Source organism: Aethalodelphis obliquidens, unplaced genomic scaffold, assembly GCF_003676395.1.
Source record: "Aethalodelphis obliquidens isolate GAN/ISIS:26980383/991018 unplaced genomic scaffold, ASM367639v1 scaffold51, whole genome shotgun sequence".
Lineage (NCBI taxonomy): Eukaryota > Metazoa > Chordata > Mammalia > Artiodactyla > Delphinidae > Aethalodelphis > Aethalodelphis obliquidens.
Genome location: NW_020837995.1, coordinates 11,924,690 through 11,945,514, shown reverse-complemented (window position 1 = coordinate 11,945,514; position 20,825 = coordinate 11,924,690). Strand labels below are relative to the sequence as shown.

Below are 20,825 nucleotides of genomic sequence, written 5' to 3'. Positions count from 1 at the left end.
AGTTTTATAGTTTTGCATTTTACATTTAGGTCCTTCCAGGTCTCTTCTTATTCTTGCTTGTCTGCCCCTGCTGCAGTCCCCAACCAAGGGGCAGTGCAGCTGCTCCATTGTTACCTGAGCTCTTTACTTCCATATATTTTTTACTTTAACCAGTTCCATCGTCTGTCTGACATAGACCCTCTTCTTAGAGCAACAGAGGTAGGGAAACAAGTAAATAAAGACTAAGAACTAATGCTCTGAGGGCTTCCCTGGTGGCACAGTGGTTAGGAATCCACCTGCCAATGCAGGGGACCGGGTTCGAGCCCTGGTCCAGGAAGATCCCACATGCCGTGCGCCACAACTACTGAGCTTGCACTCTAGAGCCCGTGCTCCACAATAAGAGAAGCCACCGCAATGAGAAGCTCGTGCACCACAATGAAGAGTAGCCCCCGCTCGCCACAACTAGAGAAAGCCTGCGTGTAGCAACGAAGACTCAAAGCAGCCAAAAATAAATTAATTAAATAATTTATTTTAAAAAAGAACTAATGCTCTGATTCAAGCTTAATGTGGCTGCTTCTTGGGGTCATCTTCCTATTAATATTTTTAGCATTTGATTGAAATGACAAAAGTTCAGGCTTACTAATTGAGATCCTTCTCTAATGATAGTATAAACTACAAGCAAACTAATAGAACCAGCTCAGCAATGTTAAGCAAGTCTTTTTGTTTTTTTTGTTTTTTTGCATTATGCGGGCCTCTCACTGCTGTGGCCTCTCCCGTTGCGGAGCACAGGCTCCGGATGCGCAGGCTCAGCGGCCATGGCTCATGGGCCCAGCCGCTCTGCAGCATGTGGGATCTTCCTGGACCGGGGCACGAACCCGTGTCCCCTGCATCGGCAGGCGGACTCTCAACCACTGCGCCACCAGGGAAGCCCAAGCAAGTCTTTTTAAGAGGTCTTCATATGTGAATTTCAAATCTTCTGGACTCAGGGCAGGACTAGACCCCTCTCTAAAGAAGCTGCTAAGTGAAACATGTCTGGTTAATTTCACAGCCACTCACAGGACTGTTACTTCGGCAGTCACTAACTTGGCAGTATTTGCATTGCTTCACTCCATTCAGTCTTTAGGTCTCTTCCCCATTTTTGACTTTCACACACACAGCTCTCTACAACAGGATGTCCCACAAAGAGACAAACTACAAAGCTGCCAGAGAGGGCTTATTTTTGCTACTCCTCTGAGCTGCAATACAAATTACTGCTGTTTGAAAAGGACCTGAATAAGCATCCTCCTTTGTGATAGGAGATGCCTTTGATGGTACCTTGGCTTTCTTAGACATTCCCAAGTTCAGAGGTTTTGATTTGCTGTTCCTGAGAAACCACTTTCCTGACCCTTTTTTTTCATAGCTTGAAACGGCTGCCACAAGGGTCCACGCTATCATTCCTGCCCCATGGCTGAAGGAGCATGTGTATTTTCTTTTGAAGCTTATGCTGCAGCAGTGTAGGACCCAGTATGAGCTGGGGAAGCTTTTACAGCTGTTTGTTGGAAGAGAGCATCTCTTCTCTGATGGTAAGACAATACTTACAGGTAAGTTGCTGTTAGGACGTTAGCTTACTTAATCCTGAAAATATTTTAGAAGGGCATTCAGGAAATTAAAATGCATAGGATATAAGACATTACAGTCCAGAATGGGGTGTGAAGAAGAGGTTACAGGACACTTCAGTCATGGTTAAAGCATTTAAAACAGCACAACAGGATATAAAACAAGTAATACAACTATCTACTAATTCTAAGCAAATAGCCAAATTTCCCCGGCTAACCTCTATAATACCCTGTCACTATTATTGTTTTCTTTGACAAGTAACCTTAACATGTCATCGTTGCTCAAGGTCACAGACTTGTTTCAGGAATGCCTAATTCATTTTGAAGGTTTTAAGAGACAAATTGTGTCGATTTTTTGCAGACTCCTCCAGACATTGGCAGTCTCTAAGCTTGTTGCTGATTGAATGAAACCAATATTGCCTTACCCTCTTTTCTACTTGTTTGATAATTTCAAGTTTTTGTTGAGTGATAATGTTGTTCTTTTACGCTGGATTCTGGTATTTTTCACTACCAGGGTTATTTTATCACATTTAAACTCACAGATGTTCAACTGGAAAGCTCACATTTGCACAGAACAGGCGCAGAATGCCTGGGCTTCATGCCCGTGTTGTGGGCTGTGGGGCTGATGACTAGAAGGGAAGGGGGGTGTTTCCAAAATGCAGTGTATATAAGCTACTGTCAGTTACTACATAGGCCAAACAGTAGGTCCTTTTAATATAAGATACTTTCATTGCTCTTCAGTAACTTTAATTAAGAAATAAATTTTCTGTTTTCTTGCCAGAGTTAACCCTATCCTTAAAAAATTACAAGGATTGTCTACATTGTTAACCATTACTATAATGCTTTTATTCACGTAATTAAATTATTTCTGTTTTTATAGAATATTTATATGTGTATATCATGTATGTGCTTAGAGAAAAGAAAGGTTTTTTAAAAGACTTATGTTTTATATTATGCCTGCAAAGAAACCCAGCATGCTCGTACTGGTGGTTAATGTGCAAGGTGTCTCACTGTCCCTGGAACTACCTAAATCAGACCACAGCTCAGCAGGTGGCATTGGGAGCAGGCTCCTATAGAATGTTTTTCATGCCCCTCCTTCATGGTAGGGCACACGTAGGCTCTATGCATACTATATTTGGGAGTAGGAGCAAACCCAGCCACATAAATTATGGCAGAGAATTCCTAATGTTACTAAGGGTAAGAATTTGTTTGATTTCACTTATATGTATAATCTAAAGAGCGAATGAACAAACAGAAACAAACTCATAGATAACAGGAACAAACTGGTGGTTGCCAGAGGGGAGGAGGGTGAGGGGGTGGGCAAAATAAGTGAAGGGGATTAAGAGGTACAAACTCCCAGTTATAAAATAAGTAAGTCACAAGGATGTAATGTACAGCATAGGGAATATAGTCAATAAAATTGTAATAACCTTGTAGGGTGACAGTAACTAGATGTATCATGGTGATCATTTTGTAATGTTCAAAAATATCAAATCACTATGCTGTACACCTGAAACTGATATAATATTGTAAGTCACTTATATTACACTTTGATTAAAAAAAGAGTCTCTCTTTTTTTAAAAGAGACTTTCCTGGGGACATCAGGAAGTGCTTAGCTGGGTCTCCCTGGGTTAAGTTAGATAGATATCTGGAGGAGCAAGTGGTGCTCCATTCTGAAGACAGTGTACCACAGGAGAGCTTTGGCTGTTGACCACCTGCAGTTTCAGCTGTCCTAGAAGTTCTGTGTCTTGATCCACATGCTGCCTGCAGTGAATGAATGAGTGAACAATTATAAAAACAAATTTGTTCAAGGTAGGAGAAAAATCTGGAAAAAGATGGAACTAACCTGAATGAATGGCCAAATCTTCCCAAGGTTAACTGAGTTGCTACTACATAGCAGGCCACCAACTTCTGCCTGGTATATAAAGCCAGATTTATAGATGGAGTCCATGTGCTAATCTTAATAGTTCTTAATATAGGAGCTGCCTTTGGCTTCCTCCGTCAGCCAACCAGAGTAGAAAAATAGGTTTTTATTTTCCCTTTAACTACATTATTATGTTAAATATAAATATTCTCCCCTCATATTTAGTTACTCTTGAAATGCCATAGCAGTATTTTACTGATTAAATGCTTATATCTGCTTCTCTTTGGCACAGGTCCAGATGTGAAGAAGCTGTGTGTCCTTAGCCAAATTTTGAAGGATACATCCATAGCCATTAATCGTGTAATTATTACCAGCTACAGCCTTGAGAATTTTCAGCATGAATGTAGATCAATTTTAGAAAAACTGGAGACAGATGGATACTTTGCTTTGGCCAGAAGGGTAGCAGAACTAGCTGAGCTACCTGTGGACAACTTGATTATTGAAGAGGTATGATGATTAGTCTTTTAAGTTATTTAAAATCTTAGCTTTGTGAACCAGCATTAAACAGAGAACTAAATGACGTATGTGATTTACCAGTGATGATACTTTTTCACTTTTTTTTTTTTTTTTTTTGCGGTACGCGGGCCTCTCACTGTTGTGGCCTCTCCCGCTGCGGAGCGCAGGCTCCGGACACGCAGGCTCAGCGGCCATGGCCCACGGGCCCAGCCGCTCCGTGGCATGTGGGATCTTCCCGGACCGGGGCATGAACCCCTGTCCCCTGCATCGGCAGGCGGACTCTCAACCACTGCGCCACCAGGGAAGCCCTACTTTTTCACTTTTGACACAGACATTACTTTCAGAAAGGGATGAGCCTAGAATGCCCATTTTTGACGAATGTTTGCTTTAATATAAGGTTAGCTTACAGGACATGCTACAACTATTTTACTTTGAATAGAATTAAATATAAGGTGGCTTCCTCTTGAACCTCATTCAATTAGATAAATTTAGATTTGTTTTTCATACCTTAACTTTCCAGATAAAATATCCAGGATCATCTGTAGCCAAGTCCCATGTTCTCTAACTTGATTTGGGTTTTAACAAGTACGGTATACCGAGGGAGCATTAGCATTTATATTTCTTTATCCAGGAAAGGCTAAAAATTGCTGTGTTCAATTTCACAGATAACACAGGAAATGCAGACCTTAAAATACATTGACCAGTGGTCCCTGAAACAAGCAAGAATTGATTTCTGGAAAAAATGTCATGAGAATTTTAAGAAAAATTCCATTTCAAGCAAAGCAGCTTCTTCCTTTTTCTCAGCCCAGGCTCTTACGGCATGTGAGTGCCCAGCTGAAGAGGGACCAAGCAGCACTGAGGAGCGCCATCTGCTCCTCACTCTGGCAGGACACTGGCTTGCCCAGGAGGACCTGGTGCCTTTGGAGGAGCTGGAGGAGCTAGAGAAGCAGATCTGGCTCTGCCGCATCACCCAGCACACCCTCAGGGGAAGCCAGGAGGAAATAGGCCCCGGATGTTCTCAACAGATTTCAACTAGTGGTGAACTTTCCTTTGAAAGCTTAGCCAGTGAGTTTTCATTCTCTAAGTTGGCTGCTCTGAACACATCAAAATACTTAGAATTGAATGGCCTTCCATCCAAAGACACTTGTGAGAACAAACTGAACTGGAAGGAGCAGGAGTCCCTAAACTTTTTGATCGGGCGCCTATTGGATGATGGCTGTGTGCATGAAGCTAGTAGAGTATGCCGATATTTTCATTTCTATAACCAAGATGTTGCCTTGGTGTTGCATTGCAGAGCACTAGCTTCAGGGGAAGCTAGTGTGGATGACCTGCACCCGGACATCCATGCTCTCTTACAAAGTCCTGAGCTGCTTGAGGAAGAAGAAGAACCTGGCGTTCCTCTAAGGAAAGTCCAAAGCAGTAAGTGAAGGAGATCAAACTGCCCTGAGTCCTGTGAGGTGCTGTTGGCATTCTCTCCAGGAAGAAAGGGTCCCTTTTGGCATACCAGTTACACTAAATTAAGGGTAATTCATAAACTAGTTAATTAGTCAATGAAGTAGGAACACCTATGTCTTTTTTTTTTTTTAACCTAGAGCTCCAGTTTATCACACTTATTTATCTATTTACTTACTTATTTATTTATTTGGCTGCATTGGTCTTAGTTGTGGCACGCGGGATCTTAGTTGCAGCATGCGAGATCTTTAATTGTGGCATGTGGGATCTTTAGTTGCAGCATGCGGGATCCTTTAGATGTGGCATGCAGAATCGTTAGTTGTGGCATGCGAACTCTTAGTTGCAGCATGTGGGATCTAGTTCCCTGACCAGGGATCGAACCCGGGCCCTCTGCATTGGGAGTGCAGAGTCATAGCCACTGGACCACCAGGGAAGTCCCACCTAGGTCTTTTAACTAGCTAAGTAACAAAGTTAGAGGGAATCTATCTGACTTGTGGCTACTTCACTGAAATTTATCCTATGTAAATAATCAGGTTTCCAATTGTACATGATCACATATAGAAATATAATTGATTTTTTATGTTAACCTTTAATCCTGTGATCTTGCTAAACTCACTTATCCTAGGAGTTTTCTTATAGATTCCTTGGGATTTTCTATGGAGATAATCATATCTGTGAATAGAGGCAGTTCTTTTTCCTCCTTTCCAATCTGTTTGCCTTATTTATTTTTCTTGCTTTACTGCTCTAGCAAGGACTCCCGGCATGATGTTGGATAGGGGTGGTGAGAGTGGACATCCTTGCCTTGTTACTGACCTTAGGGAGGAAGCATTCAGTCTTTCATCATTAAGTGTGATATTAGCTGTAGGTTTTTTGAAGACATCCTTTGTCATGTTAGGGAAGTTCCCTATTTGCTGAGAGTTTTTATCATGGATCAATGTTGAATTTTTTCTGCATCCATTGATATGATCGTGTTTGGTTTTTTTTTCTTGTTTAGACTAGTAATACAGTAGATTACATTAATTGATCTTTTAAAATATTGAACAGCTTTTTTGTATTCCCAGGAAAAACCTCACTTGGTTATGGTGCATTATTCTTTTTGATATATTACTGGAATCAACTTGCTATTTTGTTGAGAATTCTTACATTTATGTTTATGAAGAATACTGATCTGTACTTTTTTTTTTTAATACCATCTTTGGTTTTTGCATCAGGGTAATGCTAGTTTAATGCGTTTCTGGAAAACATTACATGGAATTGGTGTTATTTCTTCTTTAAATGTTCAGTAGAATTTACCAGTAAAACCATCTAAACCTGGAGATTTTTGTTTTGGAAGATTTTTTTTTATTTTTATTTATTTACTTTTGGCTGTGTTGGGTCTTCGTTGCTGCACGCGGGCTTTCTCTAGTTGGGGTGAATGGGATCTACTCTTCATTGCATGTGCAGGCTTCTCATTGTGGTGGCTTCTCTTGTTACAGAGCACAGGCTCTGGGCTCACAGGCTTCAGTAGTTGTGGCACGCGGGCTCTAGAGCGCAGGCTCAGTAGTTGTGGCACACCGGCTTAGTTGCTCCGCGGCATGTGGGATCTTCCCAGACCAGGGCTTGAATCCATGTCCCCTACATTGGCAGGCGGATTCTTAACCACTGCGTCACCAGGGAAGCCCTGGAAGATTTTTAACTACAAATTTATTTCATAGTTACATGACTAATCAGGTTATCTTTTTCATCTCAGGTGAGTTTTGGTAGTTTGTGGTTTTTGAGGAAACCTTTTCTTACCTTTGGGTTATTTGCACATTTTTTAGTCATCCATTTTAATTTGTGATTTTGACTGTATAGCTTTGCATCGCTTTTTTAATTGGTTGCTTTATGGGTTACATTATACATTTGTAACTTTTCACAGTCTACTTAAAATTATATTTTAAGGGTAGAAACCTTACCACCATGTAGGTTACTTTACTTCTCTCCCTTTATGTGTTAGTTGCCTTATTATATTACACCTACATACACTGAAAATCTCATCAAACAATGCTAGATTTTTTGTTTTCAACCGAAAAATATATTTTAACAAACTCAAGAGGAGAGTAGTTTATTATATTTACTCAGATATTTACAATTTTTGTTGCTCTTCCTTCATTCCTGATGTTCCAAGTTTCCTTCTAGTTTCTTTTTCCTTCTGTGTGAAGGACTTCCTTTAGTAATTCTTTCAGAGTTGTCTGCTGGAAACAGATTCTCTTAGTTTTACTTCATCTGAGAATGTCTCTATTGCACCTTCATTCCTGAAGGATGATTTTTGCTGGATATAGAATATTTATTATTTTCTTTCCACACTTAAAAATGTTCTGCCGGGCTTCCCTAGTGGCGCAGTGGTTGAGAGTCCGCCTGCCAATGCAGGGGACACGGGTTCGTGCCCCGGTCCGGGAAGATCCCACATGCCGCGGAGCGGCTGGGCCCGTGAGCCATGGCTTCTGGGCCTGCACGTCCGGAGCCTGTGCTCCGCAGCGGGAGAGGCCACAACAGTGAGAGGCCCACCTACCGCCAAAAAAACAAACAAAAAAAACGTTCTGCCACTTCCTTTCGACTTCTGTGGTATTTGATGAATAACCTGCAGTCATTCGAATCACTGTTCCCCTGTAGATAATGCATTTTTCTCTTGTTGCTTTCAAGATTTTTTTCCTGTCTTTTGTCTTCAGCAGTTTGGTTATAGCATGACTGGACATGTATTTTGGGGGGCTTATGCTATTTGGGGTTCACTGAGTTTCTTAAATATGTAGCTTTATCAAGTTTAGGTAGTTTTCAGACATCATTTTTTTCAAATATTTTTCCAGCACCATACTCTTACTCCTCTCCTTATGGGACTCCAATGACTCCAATGAAACAAAAACAAAAGTTATTGTTTCACAAGTCCCTGAAGCTTTGTTCAGATCGGATAATTTCTATTTTTCTATCTTCAGTTTCACTGACTCTTTCCTCTGGCACTTCCATTCTGCTATTAAGATTTTTTTTTAATTTCTGTGATTTTAAAATTTCAGTTCTACAACTTCCATTTTATTCTTCTTTATACCATTTATTTCTTTGCTAAGACTTTGTTTTTCTGTTTATTTTAAGAGCGTTCATAGTTGCTTGTTGGAACATTTGTAATAGCTGCTTTAAAGTCTTTTTCAGATAATCAACATTTATGTCATTTTAGTGCTGGGTTTCATCGTTTGTCTTTTCTTTGTCTTATATGAGTTGAGATCTTCTTGTATTTTTGTATGCTGAATAACTTCATGTTGTATCTTGGACATTTCGAATAGTGTGTTATGGGATGCTGCATCTTGTTTAAATCCTATGAAGAATGTTGATATGTTTTTAGCAGGCAATTGACCTGGCTATGTTCAGACTACACGTTCCAATGTACTTTCTGTGGGCTGTGGTTGTAACATCAGTTCAGTTTTCAAATTCTTTGTGGTGCTGTTCAGATCCATCCTGTATGTGCCATCCTGTGGTCAGTCTGCAACCTGCGTAGTGGTCTGTCTGTTGACTTAGTTCTCAAAGTCTTTGATATGTTGGTCGGGATCAGATCCATACATGCAAAGCCTAGGAATGAGCCCTAATGTTTATAAACAACTTGATTGTGTTGCTTTCCTGAATCTCTCTTCCAAGTACTTTCTGGTTGCCCAAGGCTTTCCTTTTCAGTCTTCTGGCCAAAGCTGGAGGTTTAGTTACCCCATCCTGTCATGTACTTTCCTGACTGCCCGCATCTAGGGCCAGCTGACAGGAGGATAATACAAAAAGGAACAGGGATTCACTCTGCCCCCTTAGGACCAGAGCACCTCTGATCGGAAAAGAAGGTCCCTCTCTGAGTTTTGGCTCTTGCCAACTGCTGCTGCAGCCCCTCCCACCACAGCTGAGTGGTTGCTTAGGAGCTAGGACCAGAGAGAATGGGCTGTGGGAGTTCCCTTTCTGCTCTTGAGCCTGTTCTGGAGGACGTCTCCTGGAGCCCACTCTCTTTGTGAGCTGTAGTGCTTGGTTCTGGGTTTCGGGCAGCATTGCATTCAATCTGGAGATTCCTAGAGGGGAGAAAATGGTGATGCAGGTTATCTTCGATCCATCTGCTACTATTTGCTCTTCCGAGTCCTCATATAGCACTGCATGCACTGTGTCCAGGTTTTATATTGAGGTCAGTGGGAGAGACCTAGAACTGAAAACTCTAATGAAGGATTTTAAGCAGGGGAATAACATGGTCTGAGTTGCTTTTTATAGTTTTGTGTTTAAAGCATATTTTTAAAAGAGTAATATCTTAAAAGCAAAAGTATTACATGCTTAATATAATAAATCACACAATACAGAAGTGCATAAAGTAAAAAGTGAAAGTTATTTATCCGTTCAATACCACGCCCACCAAATTCCCCAGAATAACATCTTTTACTTGCTTAGCGTACATTATTTTCTACATGTGGGCTCGCACATGTGTGCGTGTGTGTGCGTGTGTGCACACACACACACATTTATTTTCTACAAAAATACAGTTATATTGTTCTGCAACATTTTTCCCTGTCAGTACAGATAGATTGACCTCATTCTTTTAATAACTGCAGGGTATTCTACTATATGAATGTACTATGATTTTTTTTAAATTGGAGTATGGTTGCTTTACAATATTGTGTTAGCTGATTCACTTTTCTGTACAGTATAGACTATATGTATACATATATCCCCTCTTTTTTGGATTTCCTTCCCAGGTCATGTACTATGATTTTTTTAACAATGATTTACTGATATACATTTAAAATTTTTCAATTTTGTTTTTGCTATTAGAAACAGTGTTATATAAATATTCTTTTCTACTTTTTTCCACTAACGGAAACCCTTTCTCAAATTAAGAAAGTTTTATTTTAGGCTAAGAGCTTTTTTTAAAAAAGCAGGAATGGATTCTAATTTTACTGTGCCTTTAAGGTATCTGTCAGATGATCCTTGATTTTTGTGATTTGCATTTTAGAATGTGAAGAATGCTGAGTGTGTGGAAGATGGAGTTGGGGAAGAAGGGAGGCTGACGGCAGGAGACAGTAACACCTCTTAGATGCAGGGTGATAAAGGCTGGAACTAAGGTGGTGACTGGAGAGATGTTTTGGAGATACAGTCAGGTAGACCTGGTGATTATTTGACATAAGGGGAAATTGGGAGGCAGTGTATGTGGAGGACAGTCTGGCAGGCATCTTTGGTGATGATCTCTAGAGTGTTCATTAGGTGGCTTTGAGTCTTTGAAGTATCCTGGGCTGGGGACTTCCTAGAAGGCGGCAATGAAAGAAGTTTAAGTGGGGTGTGAGCCCTGTTAGAAGTGGTCCCAGACCCAGGGGGAGTCAACAGGGTGCAGTGAAGGAAGCTGTGAGCAGAGAGGTAGAGTCATAGGGGGCTGAGGAGAGACCTTAAAAGCCCCTTAAAGCCCCCCTCAGACCTGTATTTGCTTCCAGCTTCAAGTTTGGACAGTCAGTCATTTGTGATACTGCCCCCCAGTGATGAAGTGGTGACTACTCTGGAAACTCTGACAAGCAAATGCCTCCATGGGAAGAATTATTGCCGGCAGGTCCTCTGTCTCTATGCACTTGCCAAGGTACGTGCCAAAGGGCTGGGTCTCCACAGGAGCTCCCTCTGAGAGGGAGGGAAGGGAGAAGGTGAAGGTGGATTTTGGACATTGCCCTCGGTCAGCCCTTCAGATTATAATCATGACCTGGGAGTAGAGCTCTTGTCAGGATGTTGGCCCTTATAAATCCATCCCTGGGGAATAGTGGTGAGCTTTCCATATGGGAAAGAGCCCAAAATAAGTTTTAAAATAAAATTAAATGGAATGTAATGACTGTAAAACAGGAAACAGAGCAGCCAGGAATTGTTCTGGCTTTGTGCTGATTGAGGGAGAAAAAGAGTAGATTCTAAGTGCAGTGGAAGAGCACGAGAGAAAGCAAGCCGAGCACTAAAAGCCCTTCCTTGGACAACAAGGCTCAGAGACTTCTTTGGAAATTGAGGGTTTCCTTGCTGCCACGGGAACAATAAAGAAGGGGCTCTGCCTTTTATTCAACTTCCTTAGGTTTCATAACATTTGAAAAGCTCAGTGTTCAGTGAGAGATCAGTCACCTGATGTTTTCTGAAGACAAGCCTTTCTCTTGCTTGGATTCACCTCATTGGCAAAGCAATTTAGAAAGGGCTAGAAAACAGTGTTTGCTTCTTCTAAAGTTTCTGCTCAGGATGAGGGATCTTTAAGCTCAGAAAACCATGGCGTCTGTCCACATCAGATTTCAGGGAAGGCTGTCTTCTGCTGGCTTTCTCCTGGTTCCTAACGATGGCTGGGATTGGCTCTGCCTTCCTCTCAGGAGTTGGGCTGTTCCTACACAGATGTCGCTGCCCAGGATGGTGAGGCCATTCTCCGGGTAATCTTGGCCTCTCAGCAGCCTGACCGATGCAAGCGAGCTCAAGCCTTCATCAGCACCCAGGGCCTCGAGCCAGACACAGTGGCTGAACTTGTGGCTGAAGAGGTGACCCGGGAGCTGCTGACCCCATCAGAGGGAACAGGTGCCCTACCTTTCAGGCCTCCCCAGCCTTTCAGATCACATTCTCAAGTTCCCAGCATTAAGGATTTGATGTTATGCTCATATATATCTTGTATGCTGTCCTTTCAAGTTGCCAGGTTGCACTTGTAAGAGGAGAACACATTGCATTTATTTTGTTATTATTGCTTTTTGTTTATTGTTTTATGATTATATTTAGAGTAACTGTGCCTTTCTCTGAGCTAATGAGCTCCTGCTGTCCTGTAAGATGGCATCTCACCTGAGATATTTGACCCCAGCAAGAGGAGAGCTGCCCGGGAGCGCCTTCACTATTACCTCCTGGTGCCCAGGCCTGGGCAGAGTGGGCCTCCTGCTCTGGGGCTCTTGTCTTCCTTTCATCTCTCTCAAGGTAAAACTAGCACCTTTCTCCACATCTTTCTGTACAGGACATAAGCAGACGTTCACCCCAACAGAGGAAAGCCAGACGTTTCTTCAGCTGACTGCTCTGTGTCAAGACCGCACCTTGGTAGGCATGAAGTTGTTGGATAAGATTTCCTCCGTTCCCCATGGGGACTTGTCTTGCAGTAAGTTCTTGGCCACTTTCTTACATGTTTTGGGCCCAAGCAGGTCTCTAAGAAGTCTTCTGAGGTTAAGTCTTTTCAAAACTCAATTTGGATCCTTGTTCCTTCTCTGGATCCCTACTCCTCCAGGATTGTTTGTAAGTTCTTAGTAGAAAGCCATAAGTTCATTGAAGAAAAGTTAGAAAATATATATGGCAAAGCAGCCCCAAATTTAACATCACACAAAAAGGTAACCTTTTAACATTTGGCATATTTAGCTTATTTTCTTCTTACATTACCCTGAAAAATGGCTATTATTGTCCCCATTTTAGAAGGAAACTGAAGCTTTAGAAAAGTTGATTAATTTATAACTATTAAGCAGCAGAGCTGGCATATGAACCGTCTGTGTGATTTCAAAGCCTGCTCGCTCTTCAGTGTTGTATGCATTCAGTAGCATGTGTCCCTCTCATCTTTTTCTATGCAAGTCCATAGGTTTTTATTTTTCAAAAATAGCATTATACTGTGTATACTGTTTATAATTACCAATATGCTGTCATTAATATCTTTCCATGACACTGTTCTATATAATTTTTTATAATTTTTAGTCGTTACATATTATTTCTCTTATATGTAATTAAAAAATGTATATACCCTATTGTAGGACCTATAGATTGCTTCCAATTTTCTGCTGTTTTAAACACTGTGATAGACATGCTTATAGGCAAATCTGTGTGCACATCCATGTTATTTCCCTAAGACAAATTCCTGATTCAGGAGTATGCCCATTTTTAAGGCTTTATATATATATTGCCAAATTTACTTCAGGAAAAAAAATTCACTTTCATTCCCTCTTAAGCAGTGTGTGGAAGTATCATTTCCTGGAGCCCATTATACTCTGCAAATTTGACTGATGCGTAAAAGGCATTTTACTGATGTTTTGTGAACACGTGAGATTTTAAGAGGTTGAATACGTTTATTTTATTTTATTTTTTTTTTGTGTGGTACACGGGCCTCTCACTGCTCTGGCCTCTCCCTTTGCGGAGCACAGGCTTCGGATGCACAGGCTCAGCGGCCATGGCTCACGGGCCCAGCCGCTCCGCGGCATGTGGGATCTTCCCAGACCGGGGCACGAACCCGTGTCCTCTGCATCAGCAGGCGGACTCTCAACCACTGCGCCACCAGGGAAGCCCTGAATAGGTTTATTTTTAAAACAGCCTTTTGGGAATTCCCTGGCGGTCCAGTGGTTAGGACTCGGCAGTTTCACTGCTGTGTGCCTGGGTTCGATCCCTGGTCAGGGAACTAAGATCCCACAAGCCGTGCAGCACGGCCAAAACATAAATAAATAAAATAGCCTTCTGTATCTCTTCTCAGTCCAGTTCAGCAACATCTACTGAGTACTGACTGTGCGCCAGGCACTCTAAAAACAGGGGTATGGTGAACAAGTTAAGCAGCAGTCCTGGAGCTCACAGACTAGGGGTGTCATTCACAGTAAGCATACTGATGGGGCCAAAGGTTTTTTTTCCTTTCCTTTTTTTCCTTTCCTTTTTTTCCTCCCAAAGGTTTTGGGAGGAAATGTGCAAACCAAGACCAGAAGCATTAGTAGCCAGTAGGTTTGGGGAGGGCCCCACAGGTGCAAAGGCCCAGAGGGCACAGCATATATTAAGGCTGAGAACCCCTCTTCTGTCTTCCAGCATTGCAAATATTTTTCCCAGTTTGCCTTTTAATTGTGCTCATAGTGATTGTGTATAGTAGTTTTAAATTTGTGTGTGTCACATCTCAATCTAGAAAGCCTATAGAAGCGCAGAGCATCAAATAGCACTTGATTAGGCCCTAAGACTCTCCACTCAGCTACAGAGAATGCCCTCGGACTTGTATTGGCAGGTACTCCATCAGTTTGTCTGCAGAAAGTTTCTCCATCTTTAGAAAGCTAGCGTTCTTTGTTCTCATTTTTTGAGCCTTTGGGAAATGCTGTCACTATATGCAGACTGTCTGAGGAGAGAGTTAATCCCTGTGCTGTCACTGAGAGAACTGACTTCATCAGGGGGCCGTCCCAGAGCTAGAACTGGTGAGGTCAGGGATCTCAGAGGACTGGTGAGAGAGCCTTCTCCAGACAGGCCCAGCTGTACCAGGCCCCTTGACCCTCCTGCCAGGTACAGAGCTAGACAGGGGTTAGCCAGGGTTGAAAGTCCTGTCTTACCAGTGCCCAACCCACCCAGCCACAGAGCTGCTGATCCTGGCTCATCACTGCTTCACACTGACATGCCACATGGAGGGCATCATCCGAATCCTGCAGGCCGCCCGGCTGCTCACAGACAACCACTTGGCCCCCAATGAGGAGTACGGACTGGTGGTAAGTCACCCCCTCACCTTCACCCTCCATCCTGAGGAAACCTTTGATAGAACAGATAGGCTGGAGACTATCAGCTCAGAGCTGATGTGGTCTTAGGGAATTTACCTATCTGGATACCACTACCTACTTGGTAGCTGGCTGGGCAGTTCAACCCTCTGCTCCAGGTTATGATTTCTGTCCAAATCAGAGATTGCTCCAAAGGAATAGAAATCAAAGAGGATCCCTGCCATGCTCCAGGACTGTCATACCCCCTTACCAAGCAGTTCGCTTTTCTAGAGGGCTAAGACGGCAGTTACTTCCCCCACAAAACAAGGTTCAGACCTGCCTCTTATATCTGAATTGAAAATTGAAATAAGCTGACAACTCAAGCTTCCTGTACCTCCCCCCAAATCCTCTAGGCTTGAAACTGACCCAAGTGTGTGAGCAAGCCATTGGGTGCTGTAATGAGGAGTGGTGGGAAGAGGAAGAGTGCCTGCCCAGGAGGGTGGCACTTCGGCACTTGATAGTCACGTTTAGAGACAACAGAGGAGGGGACGGCCAGCCAGTGGTTTCCCAATGACTAGCATTTCTGAATCCTCCAGAGAAGGCCCCTGTTGGGTACATGGGATGGGAAGGAGGGGAGACAGGCAAGGAGGAAAGGAGTTAAGTATGGCAGCCTGGCCACTAACCCTTCTTCCTGCCAGAGGTCGGTATTTGAAAGCAACCAAACTGTTGGGGTAGTGGTCTGGCTCAGAGAACTCCAAGCAATGCTGATGCAAGCTTCCCTCTCCCTTTGTAGGTGCGTCTCCTCACTGGCATTGGAAGGTACAATGAGATGACATACATATTTGATTTGCTGCATAAAAAACACTACTTTGAAGTGCTGATGAGGAAGAAATTGGACCCGGTAGGTGTACCATATTTTTGAGCTGCAGTATGACATGTACTACTGACACTTGGGAGTCTCAGGTTTTCTCAGGATTAATTCCAATCAGGATGGACTCCCGGGATATAGAGGGAGGGAATTAAGGGCCTCCCTAAGACATATACTGTAACCAGTAGCTTAAGGTTACAGAGCTCAGACCAGTTTAGAGTGGAGAGTTTTCAGGGGACCATGAAAAAGTGTGTTGTCGAGAGCTATTCAGAAGTGAATGCCAAGGTCTGGGTCTAGAAAGCTGTGGAGCTATTTATGATGATGACCAGGAAGGAGGCTGGGAAGCAAAAGCCTGACTTGCCAGGCCTTTGGTCTCCGGGCGCTTGTCTGTCCTCAGCATACTATGTGACACCAGGCACGCACTCACAGAGCCTCTGTTTTCAAGTTATTCATTGACTGATTCATTGTTTTCACCCATTTCACCTCTAAAGATTTAAAAACCTATGGGACTTCCCTGGCGGTCCAGTGGTTAAGACTCTGCGCTTTGGGGAACTAAGATTAAGATCCCACATGCTGCGTGGCAAGGCCAATAAACAAATAAATAAATACCCAGGTGCACTTTTGACATCTGGGAACTTGGGCCCAGCCAAGCAGGATTAAGAGACAAAACAGAAAAACTCTCCTCAATGCTGGGCTAGTTCCAGGAAAGGAGCAAGTCCTGGACATAGGGACACCTTCAGGATTTTAAAAGCTGTTTATGAGGCATTTTTCTTCCTGCATTTAAATATTCTTTTAATAACTTTGTTTCTGATTACAAAAGTAATGAATATTCAACGTTAAGACGCTTAACGGGTGCTCACTTCGGCAGCACATATACTAAAAATTGCAACAATACAAAGAAAACTAGCATGGCCCCTGTGCAAGGATGACACGCAAATTCGTGAAGCGTTCCATATTTTTTTTTTTTTTTTTTTGCAGTACACGGGCCTCTCGCTGTTGTGGCCTCTTCCGTTGCGGAGCACAGGCTCCGGACGCGCAGGCTCAGTAGCCATGGCTCACGGGCCCAGCCGCTCCGCGGCATGTGGGATCTTCCCAGACTGGGGCACGAACCCGTGTCCCCTGCATCGGCAGGCTGACTCTCAACCACTGCGCCACCAGGGAAGCCCGCGTTCCATATTTTTAAAAAAAAAGCCACCTGGAAAACAGAACACGAAAAAAAGCCCTGTGTGTCTAGCTACTGTCTGCAGACAGCCACTGCTAACAATTTGGTATAGGCCCTTTCTTTGCACATATACCCACAAACATATACATACATGTTCACATATTTTTATCAAACTTCTGTCATGCTGTGCAGATAGGAAATAGCCTGCTTTTCTCAGTTAATAATAAGCATGAATAATTTTCAAGTCAACATCGGTTTTAATGGCTACATGGTGTTCTCTTAGATCTTATTCTGGACATCTGGAATATTTCTAATTGTTTGCTATTAAATATCCTTGTTACATCCATCTTAGCACTTTCCTCTGCTTGCTTCTTTAGGGATAGAGTCCTAGAAGTGGAATCGTTAGACTAATGCACGTGTGTACATTTTTAAGACTTCTCGCCTCTGACAGGTCTTACCATTTACACTCCCACCAGCAGAGATGTGCCTGTTTCCTTATACTCAGGATAGTATAAACTTTTGTATTCATTTTTGCTTATCTTTTCCTTTTCCTTGGGAGTTTCTGAGGAACTTTCAGAATCAAAGGACTAGGCCAATCCTGCTTACCTTGCAAAACATGGCTGAGACCTTGGTATCCCCCGCTTTTTTCTGGGCAGAGTGGTACCCTGAAGACGGCCCTACTGGACTACATCAAACGCTGCCGCCCTGGGGACAGTGAGAAGCACAACATGATTGCCCTGTGTTTCAGCATGTGCCGGGAGATTGGGGAGAACCATGAGGCAGCTGCCTGCATCCAACTGAAATTGATTGAGTCTCAGCCCTGGGGTGAGCAGAGGTCACAGCAGCACCTCCAGGGCAGTGCTGCTGGCCAGGGAAGGTTCTCAGGGCTAAGCAGGGCAAGAGTCCATGGGACTAATATCCACCTCAGCTTCTAACATTTAGTGGGGCCCCAGGGGGCAGAAAGGAGACGGAAGGGGGGTTGGAAGGCATTTTACCCCTCTTGTAGCCAGTGCATCCAGGAGTGTCACCTGTCAAGAACCAATGTATGTTGATGCCGTGTAAGCCTGCCTTGCTGTTTCAGAGAGAAATTGAACTAGATGGGGCAGTGAATCCTACTCCAGTGTGTGTGTGTACTTTTGGCCCAATAGCCTTTACCTGAGTGAGACATACCTCCCTCCCTGTGAACATGAGCTGGGTTGTTTCTATAGTCCACCCTACTACTGAGTGGGATGAGAGTACCCAGCCTTGGGAGTCAGACACACCCAAGTTTCCTTTACTCCCCTACAGAGGACAGCCTCAAGGATGGGCACCAACTGAAGCAGCTGCTGCTGAAGGCCCTGACTCTGATGCTGGATGCAGCAGAGAGTTATGCCAAGGTAACCATGAGAGTCTTACTCCAGACTGGACTTGGGGCTTGGTGTCTGCAGTAGGAATAATTTTATTTTGTTCCATTGCTGGAGGGTTCACAGGGGAGATGACGGCAACAAAGTCTTTATCTGTGCCTACTGCCACCCTTATCCCTCAGGACTCCTGCGTGCGACAGGCCCTGCACTGTCACCGGCTCACCAAGTTGATAACACTGCAGATTCACTTTCTGAACACCGGCCAGAACACAATGCTCATCAACCTGGGCCGCCACAGGCTGATGGACTGTATCATGGCCCTACCTCGGTTCTACCAGGTCAGCAAAGAAGAAAAACCTAGCCCGTGCTGCCAGCATCCTCTCTCCTGCTGTCCTTGTCATAGGACCCAGAAGCTGAGTGGTTTCTCTAAGGTCTCAGGGCTAGTGACAGAACCAGGACAGTCCAGCTCTCCAACTGCCTTTCCATAGTAGTATTTCTTACCAGCATATTGTCTGGGCAGAGGTTGGAGAACAGTGAGACATACTGTCTCCTTTCCCCACGCTATTAAGCCAGCAGAGAGGCAGACATCTTTGCACTTAAGATAGTTGAGGTTCAGGGGAACATCCCTGCTAGTGGTCCTGTGAGCATCTCTTAGCCCCAGCATTTCCAGACCAGTGCACTTGGGTTAGCATAAAAAGTCAGGGCTTCTGAGAGGCTGGTTCTAGCCCTTTAACAAGGAGGGATGGTTATCAGGGAATCAGCCCTTTCACTGTTCCTTAGAGAGTTGAGTTAGTGAGAAAAATATTCATCAGCAGTTCTTTTAACCCACTATGAGGAAGATTAAAAACACTGAAGGAAGGTGTTTGGGGTGTCAGGGAAGGGGAAATAGCAAACTTTTCACCAACCCTGATACATAGAGTCTTCTAACATTATTGGTGATGATAATACTGTACACTCATAGAGTAAATATGAAGTCATTTTCTAGAGCAGTTTGCCTTCAGTTTTACATCAAATAGGCTCTAATGGTGTCCTCCTTCCCCTCCATCCTTTTAAGGCTTCTATTGTGGCTGAGGCCTATGACTTTGTTCCTGATTGGGCTGAAATTTTATACCAACAAGTGATTCTTAAAGGAGACTTTAATTACCTGGAAGAATTTAAGCAGCAAAGGTTATTAAGATCCAGTATATTTGAAGAAATTTCAATAAAGTAAGTATTAAAATGCCTCTGCTTTGAGATCAGGCACGGGTAAGAATTTTATGACTACGTATAACATGCCTATAGGCTACCCCTCTGCTTGAGATGGCAAAGAGATGTCAAGAATACCCAGAAAGACGATCTTTTAACAAATTCATGCGAACAGATGAATGAGAATAGTTTGCTTATGGTGCTCTGTACTTAAAATGGGAGAACTACTCAGCTTGTCTGAGGTGCCAAAAACACTAAACATCAGAGGTCCCCTTTGGAGTATTGAAATTATTCTAATTAAGGCCAGCATTAAGATACTCATTTTTAATGAAATAATTTCATTGTCTATCAAGCACTCCCTAATAGTCTGAATGAATGATTCCTCAGATTCAAGCACCTTCTCCTCTATAGACAGTGATAAGTATCAGAGCTGATAGCCCTCGTTCAAGATGCAGTTATCTTAAGCTGTACGTTCTTGTTTCTTTGTCTAGATGTAAACATCATCAGCCTACTGACTTAGCTGTGAAAAACCTGAAGAAGTTACTCACATATTGTGAAGACGTCTACTTGTATTACAAGCTGGCATACGAACACAAATTTTATGACGTTGTAAATGTGCTTCTGAAGGACCCTCAGACAGGTTGCTGTCTAAAGGACATGCTAGCAGGTTAGCTGGATTCAGATGACATGAGGATGGTTACTGCCAAAAATTCATACATGCCTGTTTTCTTATACTGAAATGAGGTACTGACAGATGTTTGTGGTCAGACTATAGAAATGCCATGTAAAACCCCAGGACTGACCATACCAGTCCTTTGTGAATAGTGGGTGAAGAAGGAGAATTTTCACAAGGAAATTCCTATTTGAAAATAATTATTCATCTATACCATTTTATATAGATATTGGTATTAAGATCAAAAGTCCATCTTCCTCAGGATAGCTTCTACTTTAGGAGATGATACAATATTTAGTAAAGAATGCCTGTGCCTGCAGATTCCAGTTTCAAAGGAATTTAATATTATTTACACAGTTAAGGAACAGATGATACATTTCCATTTATTAGAAACTGATCTCTATAATAAAATAGATTTTAAATTCAGTGTATGTCATTATTACTGCTAAGGAAATCTTAGCCCTTGTCTACCTTAAAACAATCTTTATTGGCTGTAATTATTGCTGTGTAGTCACTGCTTTCTGTTAATTCCTCAAATCATTTAGATGGTCCTGTCTTCCACTTAGTGGTCTACAGAGCTTTGATTGAGGATCCTACTTCCCGTGTAAGAGAAATTTAAAATATTTTTTGCTCTGTCCCTACTTTTGGTTCTGTGGCAGTTTCAAAAAAAGACTCCAACCACAGATTTGGTTAAATTGCTTAAAAGAAAATATATAATAGAGACGATCACCCTATCTCTGCTTACAGCCACAACCTGAGTTATAAGTTCAATTACTCC

General features: G+C 42.8%; 1 protein-coding gene and 1 non-coding gene across 6 annotated transcripts in view; both read left to right on the top strand.

Moving 5' to 3' along the window:
- The window catches only part of SPG11 (SPG11 vesicle trafficking associated, spatacsin), a 77,009-nt gene extending 56,536 nt beyond the window's left edge, over nt 1–20,473 (top strand). For 4 of the 5 annotated variants that reach the window (XM_027084158.1, XM_027084155.1, XM_027084159.1 and 1 more), the window contains 13 exons: nt 1,379–1,559; nt 3,731–3,945; nt 4,620–5,373; nt 10,854–10,993; nt 11,748–11,946; nt 12,368–12,505; nt 14,698–14,831; nt 15,610–15,717; nt 17,503–17,671; nt 18,134–18,222; nt 18,372–18,527; nt 19,244–19,395; nt 19,866–20,473. In XM_027084158.1, coding sequence (XP_026939959.1) covers nt 1,379–1,559; nt 3,731–3,945; nt 4,620–5,373; nt 10,854–10,993; nt 11,748–11,946; nt 12,368–12,505; nt 14,698–14,831; nt 15,610–15,717; nt 17,503–17,671; nt 18,134–18,222; nt 18,372–18,527; nt 19,244–19,395; nt 19,866–20,046 — 2,616 coding nt within the window. In that variant the 3' untranslated portion in view covers nt 20,047–20,473. The remainder of the gene's footprint in view (nt 1–1,378; nt 1,560–3,730; nt 3,946–4,619; nt 5,374–10,853; nt 10,994–11,747; nt 11,947–12,367; nt 12,506–14,697; nt 14,832–15,609; nt 15,718–17,502; nt 17,672–18,133; nt 18,223–18,371; nt 18,528–19,243; nt 19,396–19,865) is intronic. The other variant, XM_027084156.1, reaches the window with a different exon arrangement.
- LOC113608155 (U6 spliceosomal RNA) lies at nt 16,537–16,644 on the top strand. The gene has a single exon (XR_003428225.1). It is a non-coding gene; the product is annotated as a U6 spliceosomal RNA (small nuclear RNA).
- Nucleotides 20,474–20,825: the final 352 nt, after the last annotated feature.